Here is a 27,917-nt window from a genome sequence, read left to right on the forward strand (position 1 = left end):
GCGTGGGATAGTTTTCGTTGACTATCTTGAAAAAGGAAAAACTATCAGCGGCGAGTATTACGCGAACTTATTGCAACGTTTGAAAAGAGAAATCAAGCAAAATCAGCCGCATTTGGCTAAGAAGAAAGCATTGTTTCATCAAGACAATGCACCAGCTCACAAATCCTTCATTGCAAAGGCCAAAGTTTATGAATTAAAGTTTGAATTGCTACCTCATGCACCCCATTTGCCAGATTTAGCCCCCTTGCATTATTTTCTGTTTGCAAACTTGAAAAAATGACTCGGTGGTAAAAGATTTTCCAATTGTGAAGAAGTGATGTCGGCAGTCAATGGCTATTTTAGGAACAAGACAGTTCTTATTATAAAAAGGGTATCGAAATTATTGAACATCGCTGGGAAAAGTGTATAGAGCTGAAAGTAGATTATGTTGAAAAACAAATACATTTTTTTCCAAAATTTTTGTTTTTTTTTTGTTGCTTCTGGGAGTACTCTCATACTGTTGGGTATACCTTGGGGAGTAGAATATTATAAAGGCGACCCTGACCACTAATTTTTTGCTGATATATTTTATGGTAATAAATGAAGTTCGGAAATTTTTGAACAGATCATTTTGACATTTTTATAATAACGTAATGGTAACAAATAGTATTTTAAAATTATTTTTTATGAAACTTACATCTCATATTAAAAATTTACTTTGTAAAAAATGAGAAACTCTTAAATGTATTACATTAATTTTAAAATTTCTTCTAACCTAACGGGTAACTGTTCCAGGGATGCATTTAAAAGATTTTTCTTCCTTAACTGGATTCCTCTGGAATATTTACTATACAAAGACAATGCACTGCCTTCCATGGTAAATTTGATTATTAAGACTCCATTATCTCAAGTTTCAATGTTTCTGTGTTGATAACATTTTTGCCAGTAGAGGCGGGTCACCTGAAAAGATGCTGGGGTTAATATAAAAACGAACTTGATGAATCTAAGTTAATGAAGCCTATAAAACTTATCTTCGGCCATTACCTTAGTTATTGCCTGATGTTAACAATCTACTTAATTCATACTAAAATGTCAACATCTCATTATTTTTTAAAAACTGTATTGAGAGAAATGCGTAATTGTAGAGCTTACCAAAAAAACAGGAACATCAAAAGAGCAACTTCTCTGCTATTATTAGGTTTTCATCTGATCAGATAAGGTATGTGTCGCAAATAAGGGAATTGCAAACTTTTAAAATACGCTATTTTAATTACTCTTTTTGCCAAATGATGTTTCGTTATTAAAAGCATCTCCAAAAATTCAAAGTTGAGGCAAAATTGACAAAAATGTTACCCATTTCTTTTTAATTAAGTAAAGTGAAACTTCCTGAACTATGAATTTCTATGCAAGTTTTTTTCATGAAGACAGTTCTTCCATTAATGGAGGTAGTGATTCTATTTTATGAATCTACTTTAAATTACTAATTTCACACACAACTATAAGTACTGTATTTCCCGGCCCATAATACAATACTTTTTTTACTCTACAATGTGCTCTATAATCAGCCTATGTCTTATGGGCCTACGAGAGTATTAAGGGTATTACCTGGACCTACAAGCACAACCTGATTCACCCGACAAATACTTACTATTATGTATTTTTTCCCACATCAGGCATAGAAAATGGTTGCCTTTTTTACAAATTTTAGTAATAAGTAAATATAGTTTTGGTATTTCGTCAAAATAACTTACTATAAAAATTTTCCCAATAGATCATAAATAGATAGAATGCACATATCATTTCATGCATGGTGCTGCTGTGATACTATATGCACATTGGACTGACAGGGATGTCACCCCACTGCAAATGCATGCGCTGATTGATTGATGTTTATTGGATCTTAAAAGACATGTTTAAGACATGTATGGAAACAACATACATTGTATCTCTCCTAAGAGGCTCGGAGTCTACAGAAATTCAACTTTAAGTAGTATGACAGAGACGTAAAGGTAAAACAAATGAAATAATTGATTGATTGAAACTTTTAATTGAAATTTAAATTATATCAAAATAGTAACAGAAAATAAGTGTTGCATTAAAAGTTAAAATGATAATAACATCATGGGATCTTCAGAGAGAGGATCATCATACAGCATTGCATTTGAATTTGTGAATTACACTATAGAGCATGTAAACAAGGCAGCTGAAAGGTATTCGGGCCCGGTGATGAAGAATTTCCAGGATTCTCAGATGAATATACTTCGATATTTATGTATCTGCTAAGTTTTTAATTTAACCACCCAATATTATTTGTTTTAAGACCTAAAAATCAAAATACTTGGTCTTTTTATCATATCAATTTTTTTGTGAATTCTCACCCGACAAATAACAGTGCATCAAATACATCTTTTGAGGGAGGAAATACATTTAGTGGGAAATACACTTCCAGAAATAAATACGCAGTTCATGTCATCAAATTGACGGTGTATCCAAATTATGGAGATAGGAAGTTAGAAAAATGCCTGGAAGGAAGAAATTTAGGAAAAAATAATGGTTTCATTTTCTTTTTCCTCTCGCAGCTTAGTAAATATCCTTAATACAGATGTTTTAAGCACATATTATGTAGTCATTAACTGCATCTTACGCCTATCACATAATCAGATTAGTGCTACAGCTTTAAATAAACAAAAAAAAAGAAAAACAGGGAATGGAGTACACTGATTAGAAAGACAATATGAGTAGGAGGGCATGCACATATTGTTTGATATGAAGGAGGAGGGTATGAGAAGAAACAAAAAAAAATTTACTTTGAACCATGGCTGCAAGAATATATACATGATATATATCATGTTGTGTCCCCAGCACTTTTAAGACTACAACAACAAGGTGATTATTTCTGTGATCCAAATTAATTCAACAATGTAATGAATACTCATTCACCAAATTTGTATCCATCACATCAGCATCAATTTGTTCAAAATGAGTTCCAACACTTCAGCATTTGAAATTACAAAAGTGGGACTGTTGGAAAATGATATGTGCGGTGCGCTTGAAAAATCAAGGTTCAAATGAAGCCATTTGGTGCAAAATTTAAACTATTTCTTGTATAGTTATAAAATATAACTGAGTTATTTACAAGGCAACAAATTGCAAAGAGATTAGATTCATCGGGCTCACAAAAATATACCATATCAATGGCCAATTTGTATTCAAGAAGAAACTTAAGTAGCACATATCACTGGTCCATTGGAGATCTTTTGACGATTAAATACGTATATTTAGGTCCATGAAGAGTGAAAAGAGGAGGTGCACAACAAATCAATCAATTGCTAGTTTTCTAAATGATCCTTCCATTCCAAATAGTTCACTTTGTGTGGACTTTGATCCAATTCGCAGGTCTTCATTTGTCCTCAATTGTTCATCTTCCTCTTTCAGCCAGTCCACATACTTTGTTTCCATGAGTTTTTTATAATCAGCTGGAAAGAAAAGAAAGCTTTTAGTACTCCTAACTATTTCCCATAATCAACAAATTCATCCATGCAAATTCATTCACTCTGCACAATACTTATCTGCAGGCTACCCAGGGATGTCTAATTGCATATCCCTATCCAAGCCTTGAATTGGATAACCATTCCCATAACATAAGAATTGCGACCAGGTGCATCTTTTTTTGATATTAAGAAAATGCCAAATGGCCTTCAGAGGTGGTGCCTCTCATCAATTGCCATTGATTGATAGCTATTCCCAATACAAGAATTAGGTACATATTTATTTAAAAAGAGGGCTTACAGCCCACCAGTTTTCAATTAGAATACAAGATAGCCTGGAACTTCCACTGGTATCATCCCATAAGAATACCAATAAGAATGACTTTTAACTTTGAATTAAGATAAAATTTCATCTTCATAATATATTCTGAATATTTGGTTCACAACTCTATAATATACCTTGCACTGAATCTTTTTGGAAAAGATTTGATATTCCATAATTTTGACTGATTCCCTTCCCAATATGATAATAGAAAAGCTTCACAATTCCTTGGTAACAGAGAATATATTTTGGCTCTGAATAACTAGATCCTGTGTTCTTGCCATCAGATAAGTGCGCCTGTGTGTACATATTTTTGGTTTGACCATGGCTATGATACTGTGAAAGTGGATTTGGCTAGTGAAATCAGGGAAAGGAGATGACCACTGCACTAAAAGCACACTTTAGCATTACCTCACATACATTCTTCCATCGAGCAAGTTAAACTTCACATTACTGGCCATGGTTTTTGACATTCTTTCAATTATATAAATCAGACAAAACTATATATGTTTAGAACAGTGGAATACAATAGCATGAGAGAGAGACTACTGTGATGAGGCTATTAATGCATAGAGTGGCATCTATGATGATTATAATTCAGAATTATGACACATATAGTAGTAGTTTTCATGGGACTGACAGCTCAGGTCATTGGCCCCAATAGGGATGGGCAGGAAAGGACGAAGGGAAACCCAGCATTGGCCTACTCTTAATGAAAGGTGCCAAGGGGTCTGCAGCTTAATGTCCCATCCAATGGACGGCGTACAAACTCAAAGTACCCTCTACAAAGCACCTCATGTAGGGATCAGGACACCACTGAAAAATATGTCATTTCCAGGATTCAAACCCAGGCCCTCATGGTGGGAAGCCAGTACATTAGCAATGGCACCATCCCGATCCCCTTATAACACATATAATCAAGAATAAATGCCAAGATACCCACAAAATGCATGAATGTTTCCCCTTAGCCAGAGGAAAACTAAATTTGAAGTAACCTATGAAGCAGGTAGGTTAGGGCTGTATGCAATGCATAATACATGCAAGTAAGTATGATGAAAGATTTGGCAGCCATGCAGAACATGACCCAGAGGAAATCCTGAGAAGAATGTAAGAGTGTAACCACTTCCATTTATTTGCAGTAGGTGGTACCCACATAATCCTTTAGCAAAGATTTTACCATGCAGTTCAGCTGTATGCTTATCCTTTCCACCGTAATCCTCAGGCATTATTTCTTCAGGAATAGTTTTAAAGAGGGTATCCAGTCCATTACTGTGAAGTTGCAACTGAAAAGTAAGTAAATCATGAATGGCATAGAGGTGGCAGAATTCAGATATGGCTATAAATTACCAATATCTAATGAAATTCATGTTACCATCAGGGGCATGCTCACTGGCTTTTTAACATGAGATGGCTTAATATGTAATTCTAAATGTCATTCCCTTGTACCTTTATTCACTTAACAGTAAAACCAATTCCTAATTTAACTCAGAACCAATGTGAGAGCCCTACACAACGACATTTTTTTCAACCCAATATGTACCTATATTCAGAGAGAATCACATTAATGACTATCTATTTAAAAATAACCATAACCCAGTTATCAACTCAAAAGGAGTCAGTTTGACAGGTGATGGTAGGGTTTACCCAAAACTAAGCCAAACAGCATGTAAAATTCACACAAAGGGTAGGGGGGCCAGATTCTTTCCCTGTGCCACCTATTATTTTTTAGATAATTATGTATCTAGCATATACATTTGATAATTAAACTATGCTTAGCGACAACTTTTCAAGCGAATATAAGACAAAAATGTATTTAAAAATTAATAATATACAGTAATTCTAAAAATTAATCTTTACAAAGGAAAAATGTCAATCACCTGCGACATATTTCAGTGCATTTGAGATAGAAAAATCAAAGTGAAAGAGTAAATAGATTCCACATTAATGACTAAACTAAGACAAATCTTGCATTATAAGGATTTCCATTTGGTATAAGACTTCCAGTAGTTTTAGGGAATAATGAGTGGTGTTCATTAAGAGTAAATGAAGTAATCTTAAAATTTTTATTTGCACACTTTATTTCATAAACTAGAGCAGGTGGACCAGTCTCTGAATCTTGGAAATGTTTCGGACCAAAATGGTCAAAGTTGTAGGGACTTAAGGAGAAGAACTGCCCAAGGCAAAGAAGCTTCCCTAAGGAGGAAGGGACTGAAGACAGGGATGTTGAGTAAGGAAAAGACTCAATAAAACTTTGATATGAAGAATAGTTATGTACATATGGTGTGGAAACATGTTCTTTGAAGCAGGATAATAGATTGGAGGCTTTGAAATGTGAGTGTGGAGAAGGATGGAGAAGGTGAAGTGGACAAAAAAGGAAAACAAATGAGGAAGTGCTGGGTATGGTTGGTGAGGAGAGGGGATTGTTGGGAGAATTATAAGAAGACAGGGATAATGAATACCAAGCATATTTATTAGCAGTGGGATTTTGAAGACTAACAGAGAGGAGAATGTCAGGGCAGGAATAGGATAGGACAGAATGATGGGAGGAAGGAAGTATGTAGATTTCAAGAGGGATTTACTGTAGAGTCCGATTTCAGGTTGTGTTTCTGGTTATGAGAGAGGCATAAATGTAGTGTGGTACAATTGCTTAGGCTGTGTCCATCCAAATCTATCTTAACCGGCAGAAAACATAAAATATTGCTCAAAAATTTAATTTTAAACTATATTGTTAGCTGAATGTGTAATGTAAGTGTGCCACCAGTTTCATTGATTTGACTCAACTATTGTATCAGTGGCAGTCATTGCAAGTGGAAACATATTCAGTTACCTATGTCTGCTGCTGATGAGGATCACCTTCCACAAAGGTGTTTATTCTCATTGGGGAACAGGATTTTGTTAATTGGTCAATTGGAGTTATGGACTATAGAAAGGATGAGGAACACACTTCACATAGATAGTCGAAAGATATTCAGTGACAGCATTTGCAAGGTGTGTCTGTGCATTATTATTGTGGTGCAGCATTCAGCATGTTGCTGAGAAATGTGACCTTTTTTGATTGATACAGCCTTGGAGAATTTTTCATACACCCCTATTTCATGCTCCATTTACAGCTGTGTGGGCTGATATGATATACTGGTACACCATTCCCTGACTATGGAAAATTGATTTGACCATAAATTTACCAGCAAAACCACCACTTTGGCTTTTGTTGGTATCTGTGATTGCCACAGAAAGCTTTGCTGCTTGCTTTGAGGATCACAATGATCTGCTTAGTCCTCATCTTTCTGTAACATCAAATTCAACTGTAAACAAGCCTGCTTGCAAACATCCTGTTGTTTGGGTAAAGCAGCCTTGGAGCTAACCACTCACAAACATGTCTCATATGCAGATTTTATGTCACAAATGTCTGGGTTGCACCTAATTATTTCATATTTCTGATAGTGCTCTTAATGCTTTTTGCCAATCTACTCTCACAATGGCAGCAGCAGTATAAATGTTTACTTCCATTAGATTAATCCTTAAGACTGAAGCTCCAGATTCACCTTCCCTTGAAATTGATTATCTCTCCTTGAATGGGCAGCATCATCATCACCTGATGATGATGTGCAGCATCGTAACCATGGTCATGAAATATTAAATCTTTATTGTGGAAGTGTTAACTTTCTTTTTTACCTTCCTATCATACAGCCTTTGATCTGAATGTAATGCTTATTAGAGAAGGAGAGGGGATTGTGGGTGAGGTGAGAGAGTTTCAGAAGAAACTCAGTGCTGGGACTATGTGAAGAAGGGCATTTCGAAGTGGCAGAGAGATGAGAGACTCTTGGAGTAAGAGATTGGGATGTAAAGGGATGCAACATCTACTGTGATCATAAAAATTTGGGTGTTCTGAGGGTGAGAGATTGAGGAATTGGTAAATGTCAACGTAGGAAGGTGGACCAGCAGTTGAAGGTAGTGGTATGGAAAGGCTGAGATTCTCTCTGTCAATGAGTCACAGGATGAAACAATTTTATACATAAGGATTTTATCAGTTCAGAATTATATATAAAGATATCACAGGCATTGTTGATTGGAGAGAGAATCAATGACTTGATACCTTTCTTACAAACCCCTTAGGCATGGCTCTACTTTGATTGGATTTTCGAAATAAACCAGTTAATTAGATAAAATTTTAAATTGGTTTTCTTTTCCATTTTTACAATCAAAAAATGTTGTCATCAATTACTGAATTTCCTTGCCATTTCTGAAACAGCATTTTTAATATGTTGAACTGTAAGTGTTGGAAAATAGGCAAATTTTATAAGAGTTAATTTTGAGAAAACATCAATCATTTTGTGTTCAGCTATATGATGTTATTTGACACCACATCTGATGTGGCCAATTGGAGAGAATTTTGCATAGTTTAATTTATTCCTTAACATTACGACCACATGTGCAGAAATTGTCTAATTCATTTTCTGAGATTTTTTTCTAACGAGAATTTCAACAACTAGCCCAAATGCTTTAATGACTACCCATAATTCCTTCCACTCGCCCTCAATTACCGAAAATGAAAAAACAGTGGGTAAAATGAAGAATTCTGAATTAATGCAGATTGGTTAAGTTCACAACACTTACCAAATTAATCATTTCATTTTTCATCAAAGGCTTCACCATTGCAAGAATCTTGTCCATGAATGGCACACAGTTGATGAGATGCACTGCTTTCAGCCTCACTGGATGGGCATCCTATATTTTAAAGAAAAATAATATTTTAGTGTATATGAAGACTGTAATATTGCTCAGATGTATTTTACCACTCATTTAATATGAAAACAATACCAAAGCTTAAGGAAAACTTGGACAAGCAGAAGGGATAACCTTCATGGACACAGTTTGAGATATGCTTAAGTTAAAAACAGATTTTGAAGGAAAGTGAATGGAGAGAAGAGGAGAAAGAGATAATTCATTTTACACATGGAAAAAACCATGACAGCACCAAAGAGAAGAAACAAGTAGACATGGACATGTCAGCAGTTGTAGTGAGGACTGAGTGGTGAGCCAATTCATGCCAATCTCATGAGTGATGGCATGATGAAGGTGAAAATGTGAAAATATCCCTATATTTCCAACTAATACAGTTAAACTTTTCTATTTTAGTTTTCCTGGAAGCAATACATAAACATGCATACATGATTAGCAAAGTTTCTGCTGACTACCAGAATGATTGGATGTTTATACATTACAAAATAACTACTACAGTGGAAGAGAATGTTCACTTTATCCAAGAAAGCACTTGGACACTACCACTAAAATACCAAACTTTCAAAAAGTCATCTTGAAAAACATTAGTCAAACAGAGGAGGGAGACAAAGGAAACACAATAAAAACATGTAAGGAGGTTTCAATTCTTCCTGTGCTAAAATACTTAGAAAAATGCATGATAATGAGGAGTACTATTGACTCCAGAAGCTTAAATTTGTGAAAGTCCATGTTTATGCAGAAAGAAACAAGAATACTACGTAAAAATAATGATTTATTCACACTAGATGATGAAGTTGATGCAATGAAACACATATCATGTTCATTGATAAATCTTGAAATTGTAACTTAGTATTTTTATTTCTTCCTAATGTACTTTAATCTTGACATTTTAAATGATGAGAAGAGTGTAGCCAGAATCAATGCTTCAGAAATATTACAGATTGCTCAAGGTATGTTCATCATTTATGGATGACCTTTGCATTTAGCGGACCCTTCCGCTCATTCTGGCATATCCATGAAACAGAGGAGGGATTCATGTGGGTCATTGACATTATGCCACCCGTATTGATCAGACACTGCACCTTTTGCCTTCCTTCCATCAGTTTGCAATTTCTGCCCTTCCCATTCCTCACCTCTCTCCTTCTCCCTCCGCTCTGTCTTTGCCCTCCTCCCATCTGGTCCCTTGTGCATTTTGTGCACTTCAGACCTCTGCATTTAATTAATAGACATACACATGAACATTTTGCTTGTCACACCATTTCCTTATGCACATGATGCAAGAGCCAAATGAGAACGTATATATTTCATAATACAATTTTCAGCTTTTTCTTCATCAAAATCATAGTATTCATTCAGAGGGAGAAAAAAATGGATTTTTTCATATCCAACTGTGATGGATGAAAACGATACAAAAGAGGCAGGAAAACTTAAGAAATTGGTCCTATTGTGGTTGAAATATGGTTGGGAAAAAATGTTGATATGAAATGAAAAAGATTGAAATAGAAATGAAATTAGTCATCACCTGACTCCAATAAGATAGATAAAACATTTCTGGGGAATGATCAAGTCAGAGTGATAGAGACTGCAGGTCATAGGTCAGCAAAAGTCGAGACCTAAGTGAAATATTATATTATGATAGAAGTAAAAGATTTTTCCTGGCTAAATTAATCATCTTCTCAATCAAATTTTCCACATTTACCCTGGAATTTTTTTCAACAGACCTGTATGTACACCATGAACTTCTTCAAAGATGGCAGGCTTATCCTAGGAAGGTGACCCAGCATAACGCCTTTTAAATCAAATATTGTTATATATCCAGGAATCACTCCATCTTCTGATATGCATATGTCTGCAAACATGAAGAATGCTTTTAACACATCACTGAAATGGAGATGTGATGGTTCATGATCTGACAGGCGGCACAGTAGTACTCTATATCCTTCAGGTGTTGTTTGGTTGAGTGAGGTCAAGTGCCTGCAAAGATTTATTAAAATTCCAATAACTTTACAAGGGCTGTTAAGAAAGTAACGTTGATTTTCCTGTAGAGAGAGAATTAGTGGAGGAGGCCAAATGACTGCTGTATTGATGTACAGAGTTGATCAGTACACCTCAAGCTGCAGTGGTTGGAAGGCTTATCATTTGTTAAAAATAATGAGGAAAAATGAACAATACAATTGAACTTCTCGCCAAAAGTAAAGTTCATTCAGTGATGAGATTTTTACTGAAAAAATACTTCATAGCTGCTGACATTCATTGGGAAATTTGTGCTCCTTACTGACAAAATGTGATGAGTAGCAATGAGAGTTGTATGTCAGTGTTATCATTCATTTAAGAGTGAACATAAAATTCCACAATGATGACAGAAGTGGTTCTCCATCTGTGATGAACAAAGAAAGCACCTGAATTTTGATGAAAAGTTCATGAAAAACACCATTTTCTGATATCTAAAACCCTTTTCCACAGATTTCAATGACTCTGTTGCTTTGAAACATGGCCAAAAAGTTAGGCTACTACATGCTTTGTGCTCATCTCAACGAGGAACTTAGAAGATGTCATTATCGGATGGCTGTGAGATCAGGCAGCAGAAATTTATGCTGAAGGAATTTGAAAACTAGTTAGAAAAATGACAAATGTTTGAAACTGTTTGGGAATACTATCCATAAAATAGTTGAGATATGGGCCACCAGTATTGATAACCTTCCTTCTCACTAAAGGTGAATTTATTGATAAACACATCCAAATTATGGTTCTAGCATGAATGGCCTTACCTTATGGAGTTATGTCCATTTAACATACATTTTCATTAGCATAAACTTTGAACAAATCCTTTTGTCCTTAAACAAGCCCTTTCAGTGAGTGCGCATTGTAAGGGTCTGATCAGTCAAAAGCAACCTTTCTAACTTGGGAAAATAACAGTGGAGGTCCCAAAGAATCGTAAAATCTTGCAATTTCTCTGTTTCCATATTTAAACTTAATTCTTTGATTAAATTTGTTTACAACTTTCTTTTGACCTTCCTTGTGCTTAATGTTGCCAACACAATTTATCATGTATTTCTCAGTAAATCTACTGACAGGACTATAATACTTTCAGTAAGGAGAGGCGAGAACTCATTTGCAAGTGCACAGGAACCCAATCAGGACTCACTTCCTACCCTTAGATCTTTCTTAAAAGTTATCACATATTAGAAGGCTGAATAAGGCCAAAATGGTCAGAGAAGAGAGTTCAGGAGCACACTAATAGAAATGCACATCATGCTGGTTATTACGCAACTGCTGCTGAGAGTGAGTGTGAGCTTTAATGCCACACTGCTATTTTAGATAAGAATCTGTACACTGCTGTAGGCATCCATTCAATTGCATATAAATCCGTAGATGTAGTGGCTACATAGACATTTGTATTCTCCAGTTTTTAATATGGGTAAAGTAAAGGAAAGGAGCAAAAGTCTCCAGACAGAGCTCTTGATATTGGATGAGGTGGTGGATCACAGAGTCAGGACTAAAATTGACAAGGCTAATTATTTTGGGATTCCAAAATCAAAGCTATTCATGATATTGAAGAGTTACGGCAAAATAGATGAAGCGATTGCTTTGAGATGCGTTGGCCACACATCAAAGTGTATACATGGAGCTTCTCATTACATTGAAAAGCTATTACATATGTGTGGCTTAATCACATCCAATTGAGGGATGAACACTTCTAGTGGGCAATCAATAAAAGACAATATCCATCACATCCAATTTTGGCATCAAGGACTTTGCTCCACTTTGTGGTGATTATGAAAACATTAAATCTGTTACTCAGCAGCTAAGAGGGAAGAATATCAAGAGTAGTTGCAAATAGATGGCTGAGGTATTATTATAACCTTTGACTAAACCGCTCCTTAACCATTAAGGGTGAGAAATGGCATGGAGGTGGCCATAGCGAGCGGAGATTGACTGTGGTTCTCAGGTGTCAGTGAGGCAAGAGGGAGAATACTAGACCCCTCCTCTGTTGTAAGTCAGCTGATCACTTGGAGTTACTCTGGAACCACATCCACAAGGCGAGCATTCACGGCATCACATTCCATGAAAGAATTGTTTGATTTGCCTTTCAGATGCCTTCATGGTTGCTCCAGCTGGTTTTTACTTTTGTTATTAGATCTATCGCCTCATTCAAAAATCTGCAGAAAATCCTTCACTTATCTCTGATCAGTACATACTTAGAATATTGCTGCCATATCTGGTCTCCGTTTTACATTACTGACAAAAATACAATGGAGAGGGTATGGCAAAAATGCATGACATTGTAATGTTGTAATTCATTGTAATGTAATATGTCATGCTTAACCTTTCACTTAGATCTTCCTCCCATAGCATTTATTATCCAAACTCTTAAGAATCTAAGGAAAACAATCTACTTGATTCTTTGGGGCAAATTAATTAATAATCATCCAAACTTAAACAAAATTCAATCAATATTGATTTGTTTTATCCCATTGAATTCCTTTCATTTCATGTAAAGAAACTGCAGGAAGTCTCACAAAAGTAACTTTAGCAGAGCACCACCTTCCGTCATGCATACAGATGGAAGAATTTTGCACTCTAAAAATCATCTAACTTGACTGGGATCCAAAACAAGATCCCTTGACTTTTGGCTGAGTGCTTGAGCAAGTGCAAAGAGCTACTAAGGTATCCTGTCAATATTTATGAGGATTTACTGTATACATATTTGATAATATGGCTGAAATTGATAAGCATATGAATATTCAAATATTTCCTTACTAATTTGTATTAGCCACATGCATATATTTCAAAGAAATGATGCAGTGAATATGATTCCTTATTTAAATAATGAAAATAATCTCAAAACAAGAATAAATATGTCATAAAAATGGTATGACTGTCTTATTGAATATACTTTTACAGGACATCCAATCATGAACCACTGCTCGGCACCACAAGTGGTGAAGTAAAATTAATTTAAATGCATGCCTTAATAAAACAACACCATTTAGTGGGAATTTAAGAGGAATATAAGGTGGGAATACTTACACAGTTTTATAAGAAAACTGAACATCTTGGGAGAAACAATCTCTATTTTTGAAGAATTCTGGTGCTGCTGTTCTGGCTGAGAAGTATGTCTCAATTGTAGCCTTTGCTTGTTCAATGCTGTTATACACACTGTGCAAGAAAAGTGTGATGAATGCATCTGCAAGTATGGAAACATTTTGATTACTTTTACAAAATACAGTGCACGGCACTTTACAATATTGAATATGATTATTATTACATCAGTATATTGTCCAAAATTATTGATAGCATTTTTTCTGACATCTCCCAATTGGTTAGTTATATGTTGGATACACACTTATCAGATCACAAAGCTCGACATACAAAGTTTCACATTCATTGTAATCCTAATCCTTTGCCAACAATGATTCAGTACAGATGGTCCTTCTCACATTTGACACACTCATATACATAGTTCCATATCTTACTTAAACACCAATACTGGGATTCTGCCTTTTTAAAAGTTGCATTTCATGTTAAATTTGAAAACTTTCTAAACCTGTTTTTATACTGTAATGACGTTGCTTATCATATTAAAGTACTAAACTCATCCTCCAACAATGAGAACTTGTGGATTATTCAAGAAATGACAAAAAGATCTGCCAAACTAAGACAAGTATTCTGTGAATTAAAATCTAGTGGTTCCAAATTACTAAAAACATTATAAAACTTTGAAGGAAGAGCACAACATTTTTGCAGATGGGACAAAAACATTTCTTTATGTCCATCATTAATTCCACCATTAACTGAAGCAAAACTGTCTGGAGTAAAATGAAAAATACCTCAGTTTCTTCAAAATATAGAAGGCCCTGGAGTGACTCAGTTTCTCACGACGACTCTCTAATCTTAGAGCAAACTTCCATAGCAAACCTATTTAATAATAACTTCATTAGTTCCATCAGCAATCTGTAATCCTCATATAACCCTCCATAAGGTCTTCTAATACCATACAATGCAGAATACATTGTGCTTGATCTATTTTTCTCTACATCACTAATGAGAAAGGAATTGACAGCATTCTGGTACAACTAAGTTAGAAACACTCTGATGGTTAGCTATAGTTGTCCCAATGATCAAGAATAGTTTTCCCATGATTAAATAATTAAAGTTCACTTTCTATTCTTTCTCTAATTTCCAAGAATTTTGAGCAAGCTATGTGGAAAAAAAATTATTGTTGTTCTGAACAAACTTTGATGTTCTTTCCAAAACTCAGTTGGGTTTCATGAGAAAGATAAAGTCATATTGCTACAACCAGTTAATGCATGATGTTATCCATGAAATAGATAAAATATATTCTAAGAGGCAGTTCTCAAGTTGTGAACATATACTCTTCTGTCACAAGTTCGCATGTTACATCTTCCCCTTCAGCAGTTACTAAAGGTGTCCCTCAAGTAACAATTATGGTTCCCCTTCTTTTTCTGGTATACATAACGTAACAACCCTGCCTCTTACTTCAGTTGTGGTACTCTACTCATGTATGTAGATGACAAAACATACCGTTATTCTACAAATCTTTACAATCATGATGATATTCAAGGAAATGTTGACCCCATTAGGAAACGGTGCAATGATTGCCCAGTGTTTTGCATTAATAGTGATAAAATAACTTTTGCACAGTTTCACACCCACCAAAGGAAAAAAATAGCCCCTCCTCTTCTTGGTTGCATTGTTCAATATTAAGTTCCTCCAAGGAAACCACAATTCTGGGATTGTTTGGCAGGGGTTTCTGTCTTGGGAAACCCAGAGTGGCAAACTATGTTCCAAAGTGGCTTCCAGAGACCGCCTCCTGAGAGGAATTAAATCATTCACTGATACCACTTCTCCACTTTCAGCCTACTATGTACACATACATATTTCAGCCAACTATACACATAGTCAGCTGAAATATGGAATTATGGTTTGGGGTTGTTCACTCCATTCCTTTAGGGTCCACAAATTACATTACGATTTTGGGGAATATTCTAGGAAATAAAAGCTGTCAGTCCCATTTAAAATCTTTTGGAATTCTAATGTTAGCATACCTATACATATTTCATACCATTGTTTTATAAGTGTCAGCATGGAAGATTGTTTGGAAATGAAATAAATGGTGACGCCCATTAAATAAAACATTAGAGCCTCCTGAAATTTTAGGACTGTCACTCATAATTTAAACCTTTTCGGCAAGAACCCAATCCATTCAGGTACAGAACTTTTCATTGCCTACCAAGGGAAGTTAGGGAAATCGCTAGCTTTCCACAGTTTAAACATAAACTATTTCGATATCTTGTAAGCAATACATTTTATTCCACCAATGTATTTACGTATTTGTGATACATGTAACCAACTTTCGGGTTGATTACTGTGTTTACGGTTTTTACGGTAGGTATTTGCATTAATCTGACTCCTATTTTGGTGTGCATTTGTGTCCTGAATTCATATGACCTGTTCTGTGCATGTAAACCACACATCCTGGAACCGACAAAAATTGTTATTTTTTTACTTATGTGAATAAACTAAATGACTTAAACTAAAATGGAAGAAGCTCAAACAGAGCAAAAAGACCTTGAAAGGAACAAAGTATGCATAAATAAAATGTTAGTACAGATGAGACAAACCACTTTAGTAATTAATCTTTTCATGCATACATCCCTTCATTTTCAAATGAAAAAATCCCCTTTTGAATACATTGCTAATGATGTGAAACGGAAAACTATATCCTCCAATTTCTATGCCATATTATTTTGGACAGAGAGGAGAATCTGCCTCCCCCCCAACCCTGATGTGTGATGTGCCACTTGCTGTTGGGCTTATAATTGGGCGAGCCTTACTGTGGCCTATGAAACCAACCTTCTGGTTGATAACTGTGTTTATGTTTTCTTGCTCATTATTTTGTCTCTCTGTACTCTATGCAGGAGCAAAAGATGAAGCATGATATCGCCTTCTTAGCCACGCCGTAGATAGAACATGTTTTTATCATACAAATATATTAACCATCCTGAAGTGTATCAAATAACTTGCATTCATATGTATTTGTAGGTATATAAGATGCACCTTTTATTTCAATATTATAGCTAAAGTCAAGTCAAGTTAAATAGTGTTTACTATAAAAAAAATCACCCACATCTTATATGTGAAGGTCATAACTCCTTACGTTAATGGTCAATAGAGAATGTTATTTTGTTGAGATGGTTACGACTACCTATTTTGACTCCATTATACAGTGGAGCTTCACTTAATGACCACCTCCCATAGCAAGTAATTCACATAATAAACAAAAATATTTTTTAAAGATGACTTATTTAATGATTGAATTTTCGCATACATGAGTGACAAGGAGAGGGACATTCCTTGAATAGTTGTGTGTCTGCTGCTTCAGTCCGTGTTTAGCACTCACTCCGCCAACATCTCACTGTCAATAGTGATCACACATTTTTCCAAAGTTGTGTTCAAACATACCATTTGGGATTTTTTTGTGAAAAGTTCAATAATATAATGTGCTAGTTTTAAAAATGTCCCTGTAGAAATAGCTGCAAGAGGATAGCCATAAGAGAATAAAAATAACTGTAGAAATGAAAAGTAAAACTCGTTGAAAAGTGAGGACAAGGTTGTGCATGGCTGACCTAACCCGCTCATACAATTGGTGGACATCAACAATTTGCACTATCCTCAAGAACAAGGATAAAATTAAGGAGATATAAATGTGAAAAGGGACATGACAAGAATATCTATACAACCATTACATATTCTCAAACATGTTGAAAGGTTGCTTCTCACATGAATAAATGGAAGGCAATTGCAATGCGACTATTAACGAGAAACCAATTCATGAGTAGGCAAGTGATTTTTTGCAGACTTCTTTAAGAAGCCACTATGATCATCAATTACCAAAGAAAAGGTATTTAAGGCAATCAGTGGGTGGTTTAAGAAGTTTACGAGAAGAACAGCACTGACAGCATTGTGAGGCATGGCAAAGCAGCAAGCTGCAACCCAAAGGTAGCAGAGAACTATATCGATGATTTCAAGAAGCTCATAGATTCTGAGAGTACATTCAAGTTTGAATATATTCGAGGGTAGTTTGAAATGTTCTCATAATCACCTCCAGATGAAAGTGTGAGTTGAACAAGTTTCCCACATAGTAATAGGTAATCCTTTAAGAGTAAACACAATGCGTGAGTGTTCTGGGAAGAGATCTCTGATGCGGACGCCTCTCTGTCGTTGTTCCCGTGTAGTGATTTGCAAAGATGGAAAAAAATTGAGATTGAAGCAGTGATTAAATACTTCGTAATGACAGGTATAAAAGAAAAGGAAATTTAATGCTGATTTTCAGAACATTCTGCGGGACTCTGCTCCTTCATATTCAACTGTTGCTAAGTGGATAAACAAGTTTAAGTTTGGTCGGGACAGCTTAGATGATGATCCACGAAGTGGTCAGCCAAAATGTCTGGCCACTACCCTAGAAATTATTTCAAAAGTGTATAAAATGGTAATAGAGGATCTCTGATGGAAAGTGTGAGAAATTGCTGTAGCTGTAGGGATGTTATCTGAATGAGCATATCACATTTTAACAGCGGAATTGGACATGAGAAAATTATCTGCTAGATGGGAGCCGCAAATCTTGACGCAGGATCACAAATGCATCAGAATGGAAATTTCTGAACAATGTTTGACCCGTTTCAAGAGCAATCAACAAGATTTTCTGCTCTGGTTTGTGACCACAGATGAAACTTCAACAACATGTCAAAATGATTTTGTTCATAATGCGAATAACTCACTATGCAAGTTGCTAATCAAGTGCGGTTACACTATAGAGCTCTTATTTAGGACCTTACCAGTTTTTTCCTCATTATTTTTAAACCATCTGCATCAATTTGGAACATCTGGAGGAATTCCAAGATTTTTGAACAAAAATACAGGAGTCAGATCACTTTCTACTTTTTAGCTGAATCCAACACCAAGTTGTAATAACTCCAAGATAAACCTCCCCAAAATGTTGACCCATGACCTCAAGCTAATCCTTCACAGAGATCTTCTCTCGGTAAAACCCCTGGTCTTCATCTCATCATCCATGGTCACAGGACTCCCAAATTGCACGCCTTCCTCAACTGACTTCAATTTGACATCACATGGCTAATCTTCAAATTAATTCATTGCAAAAGTGTTACAGATGTTAATGACTGAACTAAATAAAATCTATCGAGCAGTTTCAATAATGTTTAAAAATTCCACATATCCTAAGCCTCACCAGAGATGACGGGGAGATGTGGCTGTCTTTTCATCCACAAACGGATTAACTGGACATCCTCAGGACGGCAAGTAGCACGGGCTGCACCGTCAGGCCCATCAATAAATGGGAATCGAGGATTTGGTACAGCATGCTTCGAAGCTGGAGGGGTTATTACTGGAGGAGGTGTCATTATGGTTTGGACCACTTGTTCCCACACACATCTACAGGATCACCTCGGCGTCAGCTAAAGAGAGAAATGTTGTCACAGCATAAACACCAGTAATAATTGGACTGCACACACAGTACTCAAAAGTTTAGTTCATGTGAACATAACTATTTATCAAAATAATTGATGACAGTTGAATTATCATATTTTCCGCCGAAGCTCAACTGGCAAATTTGAGATTCCATAATAATATGGGAAGAGTTGTGATTATGATGTATGATCTGTTTTTGGTGACAGTTCAGTTGACATGACAAATTGAATGAAATGCGACATCATAAAACATAGTTACACTAAAATATTAACAAAAGTGATATGACTAAAGGTGGATGAATATATAGAGACAAGACTGAATGAACTTTGCAGATAACACAAAAAATACAATATGGTTTAAATGGGTTTCATCAAATATGTAAAATTTTCATTTGATAAGCCCAGTTATACCGTATTAAATCAATTTTTTATTGAAATCATTAACATATTAAATTTTTCATGAAATCCAGAAAGATTTTAATTCAAATTCCATGAAGGGGTTTCACAAATTTCAGCCCGACTCCTCTTAGAAAAAGCAAAAGAAAAGACATAATATATTATATAAATTTACTGCCATTTGATTTAATTAATATAAAAGGAAGATGTTGTATAATTGTTTAGTATGAATTAATATCAAAAGATTTACTTGATTTGAATATTTTTACCAACATTGTGTAGTCATAACCTATTGGTGAACTGAGGTTTATTCTGGTTTCAGTACAGGACAAAGGCTTTGGTAGTCATTACCTTAAACAGCTTGATTGGCAATTATGAAAGAAATGGGACATAGCATATTAACTGGACATGTTTGTGAATGAAGTTACAAGTACATGTCAGAAGAGCCCAATATTTGGGGCTTATCAATGCTCAAGCAAACCCGAAGCTACCACGATGGAATTAGGTGGCATTGAAAGTGAATGCCCAGTTTTAGGTCTATGCCTTCTTTGCCGTACATCTTCTCAGTTAATGACGCTACCCAATGCACAGGATACAATCTCTTTGGGGGTGATCTGGGTCTAATTAGTCTTCAACGCCAATGGATTCACTGGCTCCTTTTTGTTTCCTAATCAAATCATTGCCTTCTTCAAAATGGACTAGGTAGAGCTTAGGAGCATGGCGTGAACTGTGCAAGGATAAACACAACTATTCATCTATTTCTGCTCCTAAGCATATTTTCACAATCTCAAAAATGACTTTTGTGACACGCACAAGCATGTGAGACCAGTATGAGATCAGAAGGGACTTGAATAATGATATTAAAAAGGCCTTTGATTCTTGAAAAACATATCTAGGCATCTTCTCTATTAGTTTTCATATTTCCAAAGAGTAAGAAATGAATTTTCTGCATGGAACTCACTTTTGAATACAAATAGCTTTCAACTCCAAAACAATGCTTGACTGCAACTGAATGTTGGTATTCATCAGATGAAATGTGCATGCAATAAACTTGTAATTACAAAATCTAAAAAAATATTGGGTCATAGCTTTGGAGCCACGTTAACTTGGGTATTGACAGGTTATCTGGCACACCACTGTGAGTGGTTTCCTCCCTGAAGAGTACATGTATTCTGCTCGATTTGATACATAATTTGCTGGGGAACAAGAGAGTAGAGGCTCTCTATTGGAAGTGCAATTGGAGGTGGATTGGCATGAAAATATAGAAGGAGAATGGGAGGAAAAGGCAGGAGTGGGCTTCTAATACTATCACCAGGTTGCCCTGCTCTCTTCCTCAGCACGTGGGAGAGAGGCCTGTAGCCACTTTTCAATCGACCGTACACAGAGGCAAAGTACAACTTGCTATCCTAGGTATTTGCCAGCCCTGAGAGTGAAATGGCGCAAAAAGTTCTCATCAATTATTACTCTGAGTTATAATCTTAGATGAGTGTTGGGAAATAGTGATGAAGAGGTAAAAGAGAAATGTTATCTTTCGCTGGTTAGGCCTCGTTTAGAATATGCTGCAAGTGTATGGGATCCTCACAAAGTTGGATTAATTGCCAAATTGGATCGCATACAGAGTAGAGGAGCTAGATTTGTAAAACGTTGTTATGACAGCCTTAACAGCGTATCCAAACTATTAGTGCAGCTAGGCTAGGGCACTCACAGAGTGAAGATTAAATTAGAGATTGAAGCTCTCGCATCAATTGGAAGGGCATCTCTTTAGCAGTGATGTTGAAACTATATTATTACACCCATCGTACTATGGTAGGAGAGATCACGTTAATAAAATTAGAGAGATTAAGTGTAGAAAAGATCGTTTCAACATGCCATTTATCCCTCGAACAATAAGGGATCAGGATAATGTTGTCCCACCATGTTAGGAGGGAAAAGCATTTTGGGTACCATGCATAGATTAGAATAATTTATCTATAAATGGCTAATGATATCAAAATAAAATATTTTCATGAGGGGGTTATCACACTTTTGGCCATTATCATTAGAAGAGGGCTGCAAAGGCATCACACTTTTGGCCATTATCATTAGAAGAGGGCTGCAAAGGCATAAGAGAGGGAGAAAGGGGTGGAGGGAGTGGGGGAGGAAGGCTGGCAGGGGCGGATGTATTTATTTCATTGGCTGCCTTAAGGGCAAGAAGCACAATCCCTTACCCCCACCCCCTCCCGCCGATGTGACGATATCAACTACAGAAGGAATTCAGGTCTCACGTGTGATGCAAAATGTACATGCATCTAACGTTTTTATTTTAGGCAGACTAACTGAAACTATTTATATATATTAAATAAACTGATATACGTATGGGACTATAGTTTTTAAGGAATTCATTCGAAGAAATAACTGAGTTTTAGGATATAATTTACTCTGCAATATTAATTGATCCTTATGTACATAATGTTGTAAATTACAGCTGTTAACCTTGATTTATTTTGTTCCAAGAAGCCGTAGGTTGAAGTAACTAGCGGAATGGAGAATATAAGAGGCTCGCGGTGTGATTAAGTTCATTAATTTGAAAGGTTATCAATGCCCAGAAAATCCGCGATGGCTGTTTATGGAAACGATAGCCCGTCATGCCCGACCATGGATCGTAGGGTGGAACAAGAGCTTCCAAACTGGCAGCCACATGCCACTCCCAGACGATGGCACTCTGGAGCTGTTTCACCCACCACTAGAGAAATAAGTGAACACACAACACGAAAGGAAAGAAATCACAGGGTGTCATAATGAGGAGGTACACTGCGTTTTTAACGGAAAACGGAGCCAGGAGAAGGAAAGGAGCCATCTGGGCCAAATATACATTCTAACACGAACCCCCGAGGATTTGAGTGGCAATGGTGTTTCCTTGATGGGTTGTTTGGTGGAGTATCTGCCCCTGGCAAGTCAAAGGTCCGAGGCCCTACAGATCCAGCAATGTTTGTTTGAAAAGTGTCGGTTACAATTTTCTCCCGACGCGTGCGTGAAGTGCGCAATTCAGGCCGTCGGTTAAGTGTGCGCATGATTACAGATCGTGCAATGGTATTGGTGCAATATGACAGTGCACAATGAATTAACACTGGAAATTTGACGATGCGAAAGATCTGCACTAAACTTATCCTCCCGAAGGTTTTGACGGAAGACAAAGAACAGAGTCGAGAGTATCTGCTTGTGAAGACCTTCTGCAACGTCATCGCGACGATTCCCCAACCTCCTTACAGTCCCCCCGACTTGGTACCAGCAGACTATTTTCTATTCCCAAAAGTGAAATCCTCCCTCCCTCAAAGGACACCACCACCTTTAAGTGCCGTCAAAGAAGCTTGCAAGCGTACCCTACCGGGATCCGCCTACCAGGGAGGAGCCTTCGAGTCGTGGAAAATCCACTCTAACAAAAGTGTGTCGAAGCTCAAGGGAAATACAAGGGAGAATTTCGAAGCAGAGTAGCAATATCTTGAAGACATCTATTTTTCCGAACCTTTTCCCGGTTCTTTTTATACAAGCCATGTCATCAATCCTTGTCAGATTTCTTTCTCGGTATACGGGGAGCGGCCACCTTCTCCACGCTGCCGACTTAAATTTCCGAGAGGGGCTTCACCGAAGTGCCATAATGATTTGTGTTGGTGCCGTTCCCCTCTGTCGTGCACGCAGCCATCCTGACGGGAGTAAGAGCATGCCTTCGAAACCCTTCGAAAAGCCTTAGGTTTAGTGCCTCTCAGAAAAAGAAGAAAACGCAAGCACCAGTGCATGGACGGAGGGCTTCTCGTGATGGAAAATACGACGCGGCACGTCATGAAGACGGCGAAATTAAAAAAAATAAATTTAAAGCTATTTGCCGACCACTCGACGGATGAACAATCGACGGGCGTCCCTGAATCACATGAATTGAATGTCTAGACAAGAATCACGGGAGCAACATCATCATAATATGCTAGTACATACACATCACATCAAATACAACATCACGTCTTGCACATAAACCGGACAATGACGCACTCAAAGTAATACCAGCGCTTGCTCTCAGGAATGAGTTGTTCAAATTAAACTGAAACAAATGTGCAGCAATGAATTGATGGGAAAGAAAATCCATACACTCGTGATACATTTGGACTCGTAGGGTAACCATGAGAGTAGCGGGCTAAATGAAATACCTGGGATGCACACTATCACCTAATATTGAGAACTCGTATTATGGACACCTGGAGAGTTGCATTCGGGAAACTAGGGTCCATAAGATGGAAAGCGAGGAAAGAGTCCATGGTAAAAGATAAGGAGAGTTGCTGAATTTGAGTTGGTTAGAGCGTCACCTCGATTGCCCGTCCAGTGTTGTTTGGGACCCTTTGCAGAAGGGCCAAAACAATCGGATTTGAAGAGGGTGCGGAGAAACAAAACACCTTCGGTTCCTTACAGAATTGTGGAATGAGCGAAGAGAAAGCGTCACGTTGCTATTGGGATAACCTGGTTTAGAATATAATGGAACACTCACGAAGATTAAGTTGCAAACCTTTAACTTACAGGTATTATACGCCTGTATATATATATATATATATATATATATATATATATATATATATATATATATATATATATATATATATATATATATATATATATAAGGGGATGAAGGGGGTATTGACCGGCAGTAAGATGTTGAACACTGTGATATAAGGGAGAATGTTAGGCAAACGAGGGAAGGGAAGGAACAGGATAGGGATGTTGGACGGGATGAAGGGAGGAAGAAAGTACTCAGAGATGAAGAGGGGTCTGATGTAGAGTAGGATACTGGATTTTGTGTTTTGTTAGGAGTCACAAAATATTTATTTAGTAGCTGTGTCCATCCAAAAACCTACCTTAACCGGTAATATGTAACCTTAATATTATATATTTTCCGTACAATCGTTATATATATATATATATATATATATATATATATATATATATATATATATATATGTATTGGATATTGGTAGATCCACAAGAAATAAAATAAAGAGAAATGGAGATGAAATGCTAGGCGGCGAGGAAGGATGAGATCGAAACAACGGACTATGCGGCCAATAGAATTGCGCGAGGAAAATTTGCATTGAAAAAACGAAGGGACACGTGCGTGTACTTCGAGACATGAGAGCAGGGAATTGTGGAAGGAGAAGTGATTGGGAAGGAATGCGGACAAAGATCCCTGCCGCAACACGACACGCAGTAAGTGGAGATGCGAAATCAAAATAATATTATGATCACATGACTATAACGGCTGGCGATAGAGGCAATTGGAGAAGTGCATTAGAACTTAACCACGATTGATAGACATTGATGACCACTTTTCAACCGGCAAATTCTTGTGAAAACTTCATAACTTTGTGCGAACTAAATGATAGATACCTTAAGAAAGCAGATCATATTGTATTGTATATGCATTACCATATTGTATTGTACTGCACACACATTTTTTATTTATTTTTTTACTATCTTGCACGGTTTTCGCAGGCTTTTTACTCCCCCCTTCTTTATGGGTGTTTTCCTGCGTGGGTTTTTAACTAGGGTCTTCATGTCTGAACTCCATTTTAAGGTTTTCCCCACAAATTAAATCTTGTACTTATACATATATATATATATATATATATATATATATATATATATATATATATATATACACACACATAAGATCTCAGTTAGAATTACGTTTCCTGGATAGCTCAAGTGGTAAGAGCATCCGCCCGGCAAGTGGAAAGATCCGGAGTTCAAGTCCCGGTGTAGGAAATATTTTTACACTTGTGATTTACCTGATTCCGCCTTCCCCTCTACTGTGTTCGTCCTTTATATGCGTTCCTATCCCTTTTCCTTATATCTATTTCTATGTATCTATCAGGCAATAACCGATGAAATATAAATAGTTGAACATAGAGAATTCATAATTTTGAATCAGATACAAATATGTTTGAGATTGAATACTTGAGCGTACGCAATAAATATAGGATTGTACATATATGCATTTAAGAAAGATGTGCCACGAATGAAATTTTAGAACAACGTTTTTCAAAGTTTTTCATATTATGATAAAATAAAAGTGACCACCACGGTGAAATCAAAGATTTGAAAGGGTCACTATTAAAAGGGGCTTTGGTCGTATCGCAAGTCACAAGTGATATGATTTTATTTCTTTAACAGAAATTAATAACTCAAGGGTCCACACTAATTCTCTGTATTCATATTGAAGTACAAACTCATTTAGAACTGGGTACTTCTTAGAAAATTTCTCGAAAAAATAATACGTTCCCAAAGGCGTCCACAAGTTGGACGTGACGCAGTGTGGCCAGAGAAGCAGGATTTGAGCGAATCGTTGGAAATATCGTGCACGCAAAAGAAATGCGTGAAAGGCAGTGCAGTCATTTCCGGAGCAGGAAGAAGGGCAAGGGGTCTTGGAGCGGCCATTGAAAAAATATCCTACTTGAAAAAAAAATGATAAAAAGTGAACGCTTGCGAATCCAAGCCAATCTTACACCTGGGAAATATGTTCGGAGATTTAAGAATGAAATAGCGATGGCAAATCCATATTTTTCTGCGGTGCTGTTCCGAAAAAAAGCCCATTTCAGAGCTGTGGAAACTCTCCACCGAAGTGCAAGTTTAGCACGAGACATACGATTTCATAGCGATAAAAAATAAGCATCGTCGCGAGATCCTTGATATGGTATCAGTGCTCTCATCGACGCATATTTTTATCGCTAGAGCATCCCGATATAACTCCGCGGAAACTCATCAGAAGCATCCAATCCATCACCGACACTGGGAACCCTACTCTGATATCAGCCACTGGCCTCTCAAAACGGCTCGGTGAGATTAGCAATGGCGAGGATCACTTGCGATGCATTTGGGCGAACACGGGATTCTCCCGGGAGGTTGTCGCTGCGACCGCGGGGTCCTTTCGAGGAGGGTTCGACTTGCAGCAGCACTCCCGACGGAGCACCTGCAAGACGCAAAACAGATCCTTCCACTGCTGGCTAGAAAAAGATTGAATTGTGCAGCAGCCATATGCATCATCATGCCATTACGTTGATATAACTCTTACCCACTCGTCTTTAGGAATAAAAACGAGGAATCAGGGAATATTCCCAAATTTGAGGTCCAAAAGACACGACCCGGTCCAACGGACGGCGGCCGGACGGTGAGGGGAGGGGGAAAGAGGGTAGGCGCCTGGCAGAGCACATGTCCCCAGATGCAGGGGGCGAAAAGGGGTCTTTCGAAAAGTCCCTAATCGAAGAGCGCCCCTATGCACTAAGCAATCGTGGCCACCATCAGTGCCAGTGAACGCTATCTGATACTCCGTGCGAAATGTCCTGAAGTCTAGCGGAATGTGGGAATCGGGATGGCTGAATTACTGGCTTCCCCCCCGAGAGGACCCGGGTTCGAATCCTGTAGACGACAGATATTATTCAGTGGTACCCCGATCCAAACTCGAGTATTGATTTGTGGGGGGAATTTTTGAGTGAGTACGCCGTCCGTCGGATGGGACGTTAATAAAGCTGTGGTTGACCCCTTGGCGTCTTTCACCAATAAGAGTAGACCTATGTCAACGCCGGGTTTCTCTCTCCTCCATTCCTATCCACCCCTAATGGCGCAATTGACCTCAGCTCGCCTCCCCTAATGACCACCACTACTGCTAATCCGACGGAATGCGGAATTATGACCGCCCGAGTTAGAAACAATATGATCAACAAAAGAAAAAACAATTGTAAATGTTTGAAATACCCGTTCAACCTGGAATGTCTAGTTTCTCCAGCGCTGCAGGTTCAAGGTCCGATCGTTTCGCGTTGTTCGCCGCGTAAGAGGCTCACTTGTAGTCTCCGAATGGTTGCACTTGGTGCGTTGCAATGGGTGGCTCTTCCCTTTCCACCTGGACTCGGGCGTTTCGCTTAGCGGACTGAAGGTGTAAGCCCTCGCGAGAGTGCTCCTCTCTCTCTCTCGGCGGGCGGGGAGGAGAGGTGGGGGTGGGTGGAAGGGGGGGGGGCAACCCGCTCATTCGCTACCAATCCCGTGGGGCAGCCGTGAGAGACCGCCGAGAGACCTGGGGAAGCTAGCTGAGAAAGTTAACTCAGGTTAAATGTAATCTTACGCTTTATATTGAGCAATAACTTCATGTAGATAATATTTGAATGCAATTTATTTTCCTCGAAAGCAGCTCTTGAGGATTTAAGAAAGTTCGAATCACTGGGGTTAAAGGGTATGAGACATTCTTTCATTGGGAAAATTTCACAGAGGGTCAAAACTGCAACAAAATACACAACGTATAGGAAATAGGAATCTCGGTTGCCTTCGGCTCGCTCCGAGTCAAACATGTACATTCTGTCCTGTGCGTGTCAGTTTATATGATTACTTTTCGGAATTTTTTTAAACAGTTTTTTGCTGCCTTTTCATTTTGAAAAATGGTTGTTATAAAATAGTGAGAAAAACTGAAATCATGAC

General features: G+C 37.4%; 1 protein-coding gene across 2 annotated transcripts; it reads right to left on the minus strand.

Annotated features, from left to right (window-relative positions):
• Nucleotides 1-1,935: 1,935 nt before the first annotated feature.
• On the minus strand, nucleotides 1,936-27,361 carry LOC139694243 (alpha-tocopherol transfer protein-like). 2 transcript variants are annotated; one of them, XM_071592697.1, is made up of 7 exons: nucleotides 27,213-27,361; nucleotides 18,803-19,028; nucleotides 13,561-13,717; nucleotides 10,251-10,503; nucleotides 8,404-8,514; nucleotides 4,967-5,072; nucleotides 1,936-3,455 (listed from the first exon to the last, which is right to left on the minus strand). In XM_071592697.1, the coding sequence occupies exons 2-7, from the start codon at nucleotides 18,972-18,974 to the stop codon at nucleotides 3,298-3,300; spliced, it is 957 nt and encodes a 318-aa protein (XP_071448798.1). In that variant the 5' UTR covers nucleotides 18,975-19,028; nucleotides 27,213-27,361; the 3' UTR covers nucleotides 1,936-3,297. The 2 variants fall into 2 exon arrangements, with proteins under 2 accessions (XP_071448798.1, XP_071448799.1); XM_071592698.1 differs by having other exon boundaries at nucleotides 27,204-27,361.
• Between the last annotated feature and the right edge of the window lie 556 nt (nucleotides 27,362-27,917).

The sequence above is a fragment of the Hetaerina americana genome, unplaced genomic scaffold (assembly GCF_022747635.1).
Source record: "Hetaerina americana unplaced genomic scaffold, ioHetAmer1.1.p SCAF_5, whole genome shotgun sequence".
In the NCBI taxonomy this organism is placed as follows: Eukaryota; Metazoa; Arthropoda; class Insecta; order Odonata; family Calopterygidae; genus Hetaerina; species Hetaerina americana.

What these genes read in the sequence shown, in the direction of transcription:
- LOC139694243 (XM_071592697.1), bottom strand. Translation starts at nt 18,974, where the DNA reads ATGACACCTCCTCCAGTAATAACCCCTCCAGCTTCGAAGCATGCTGTA. An exon ending in ACATCTCCCCGTCATCTCTG is followed by an intron (nt 13,718 to 18,802) that starts GTGAGGCTTAGG and finishes CCATACTTGCAG; the next exon opens with ATGCATTCATCACACTTTTC. An exon ending in GCATACAGCTGAACTGCATG is followed by an intron (nt 3,456 to 4,966) that starts GTAAAATCTTTG and finishes TTTTCTTTCCAG; the next exon opens with CTGATTATAAAAAACTCATG.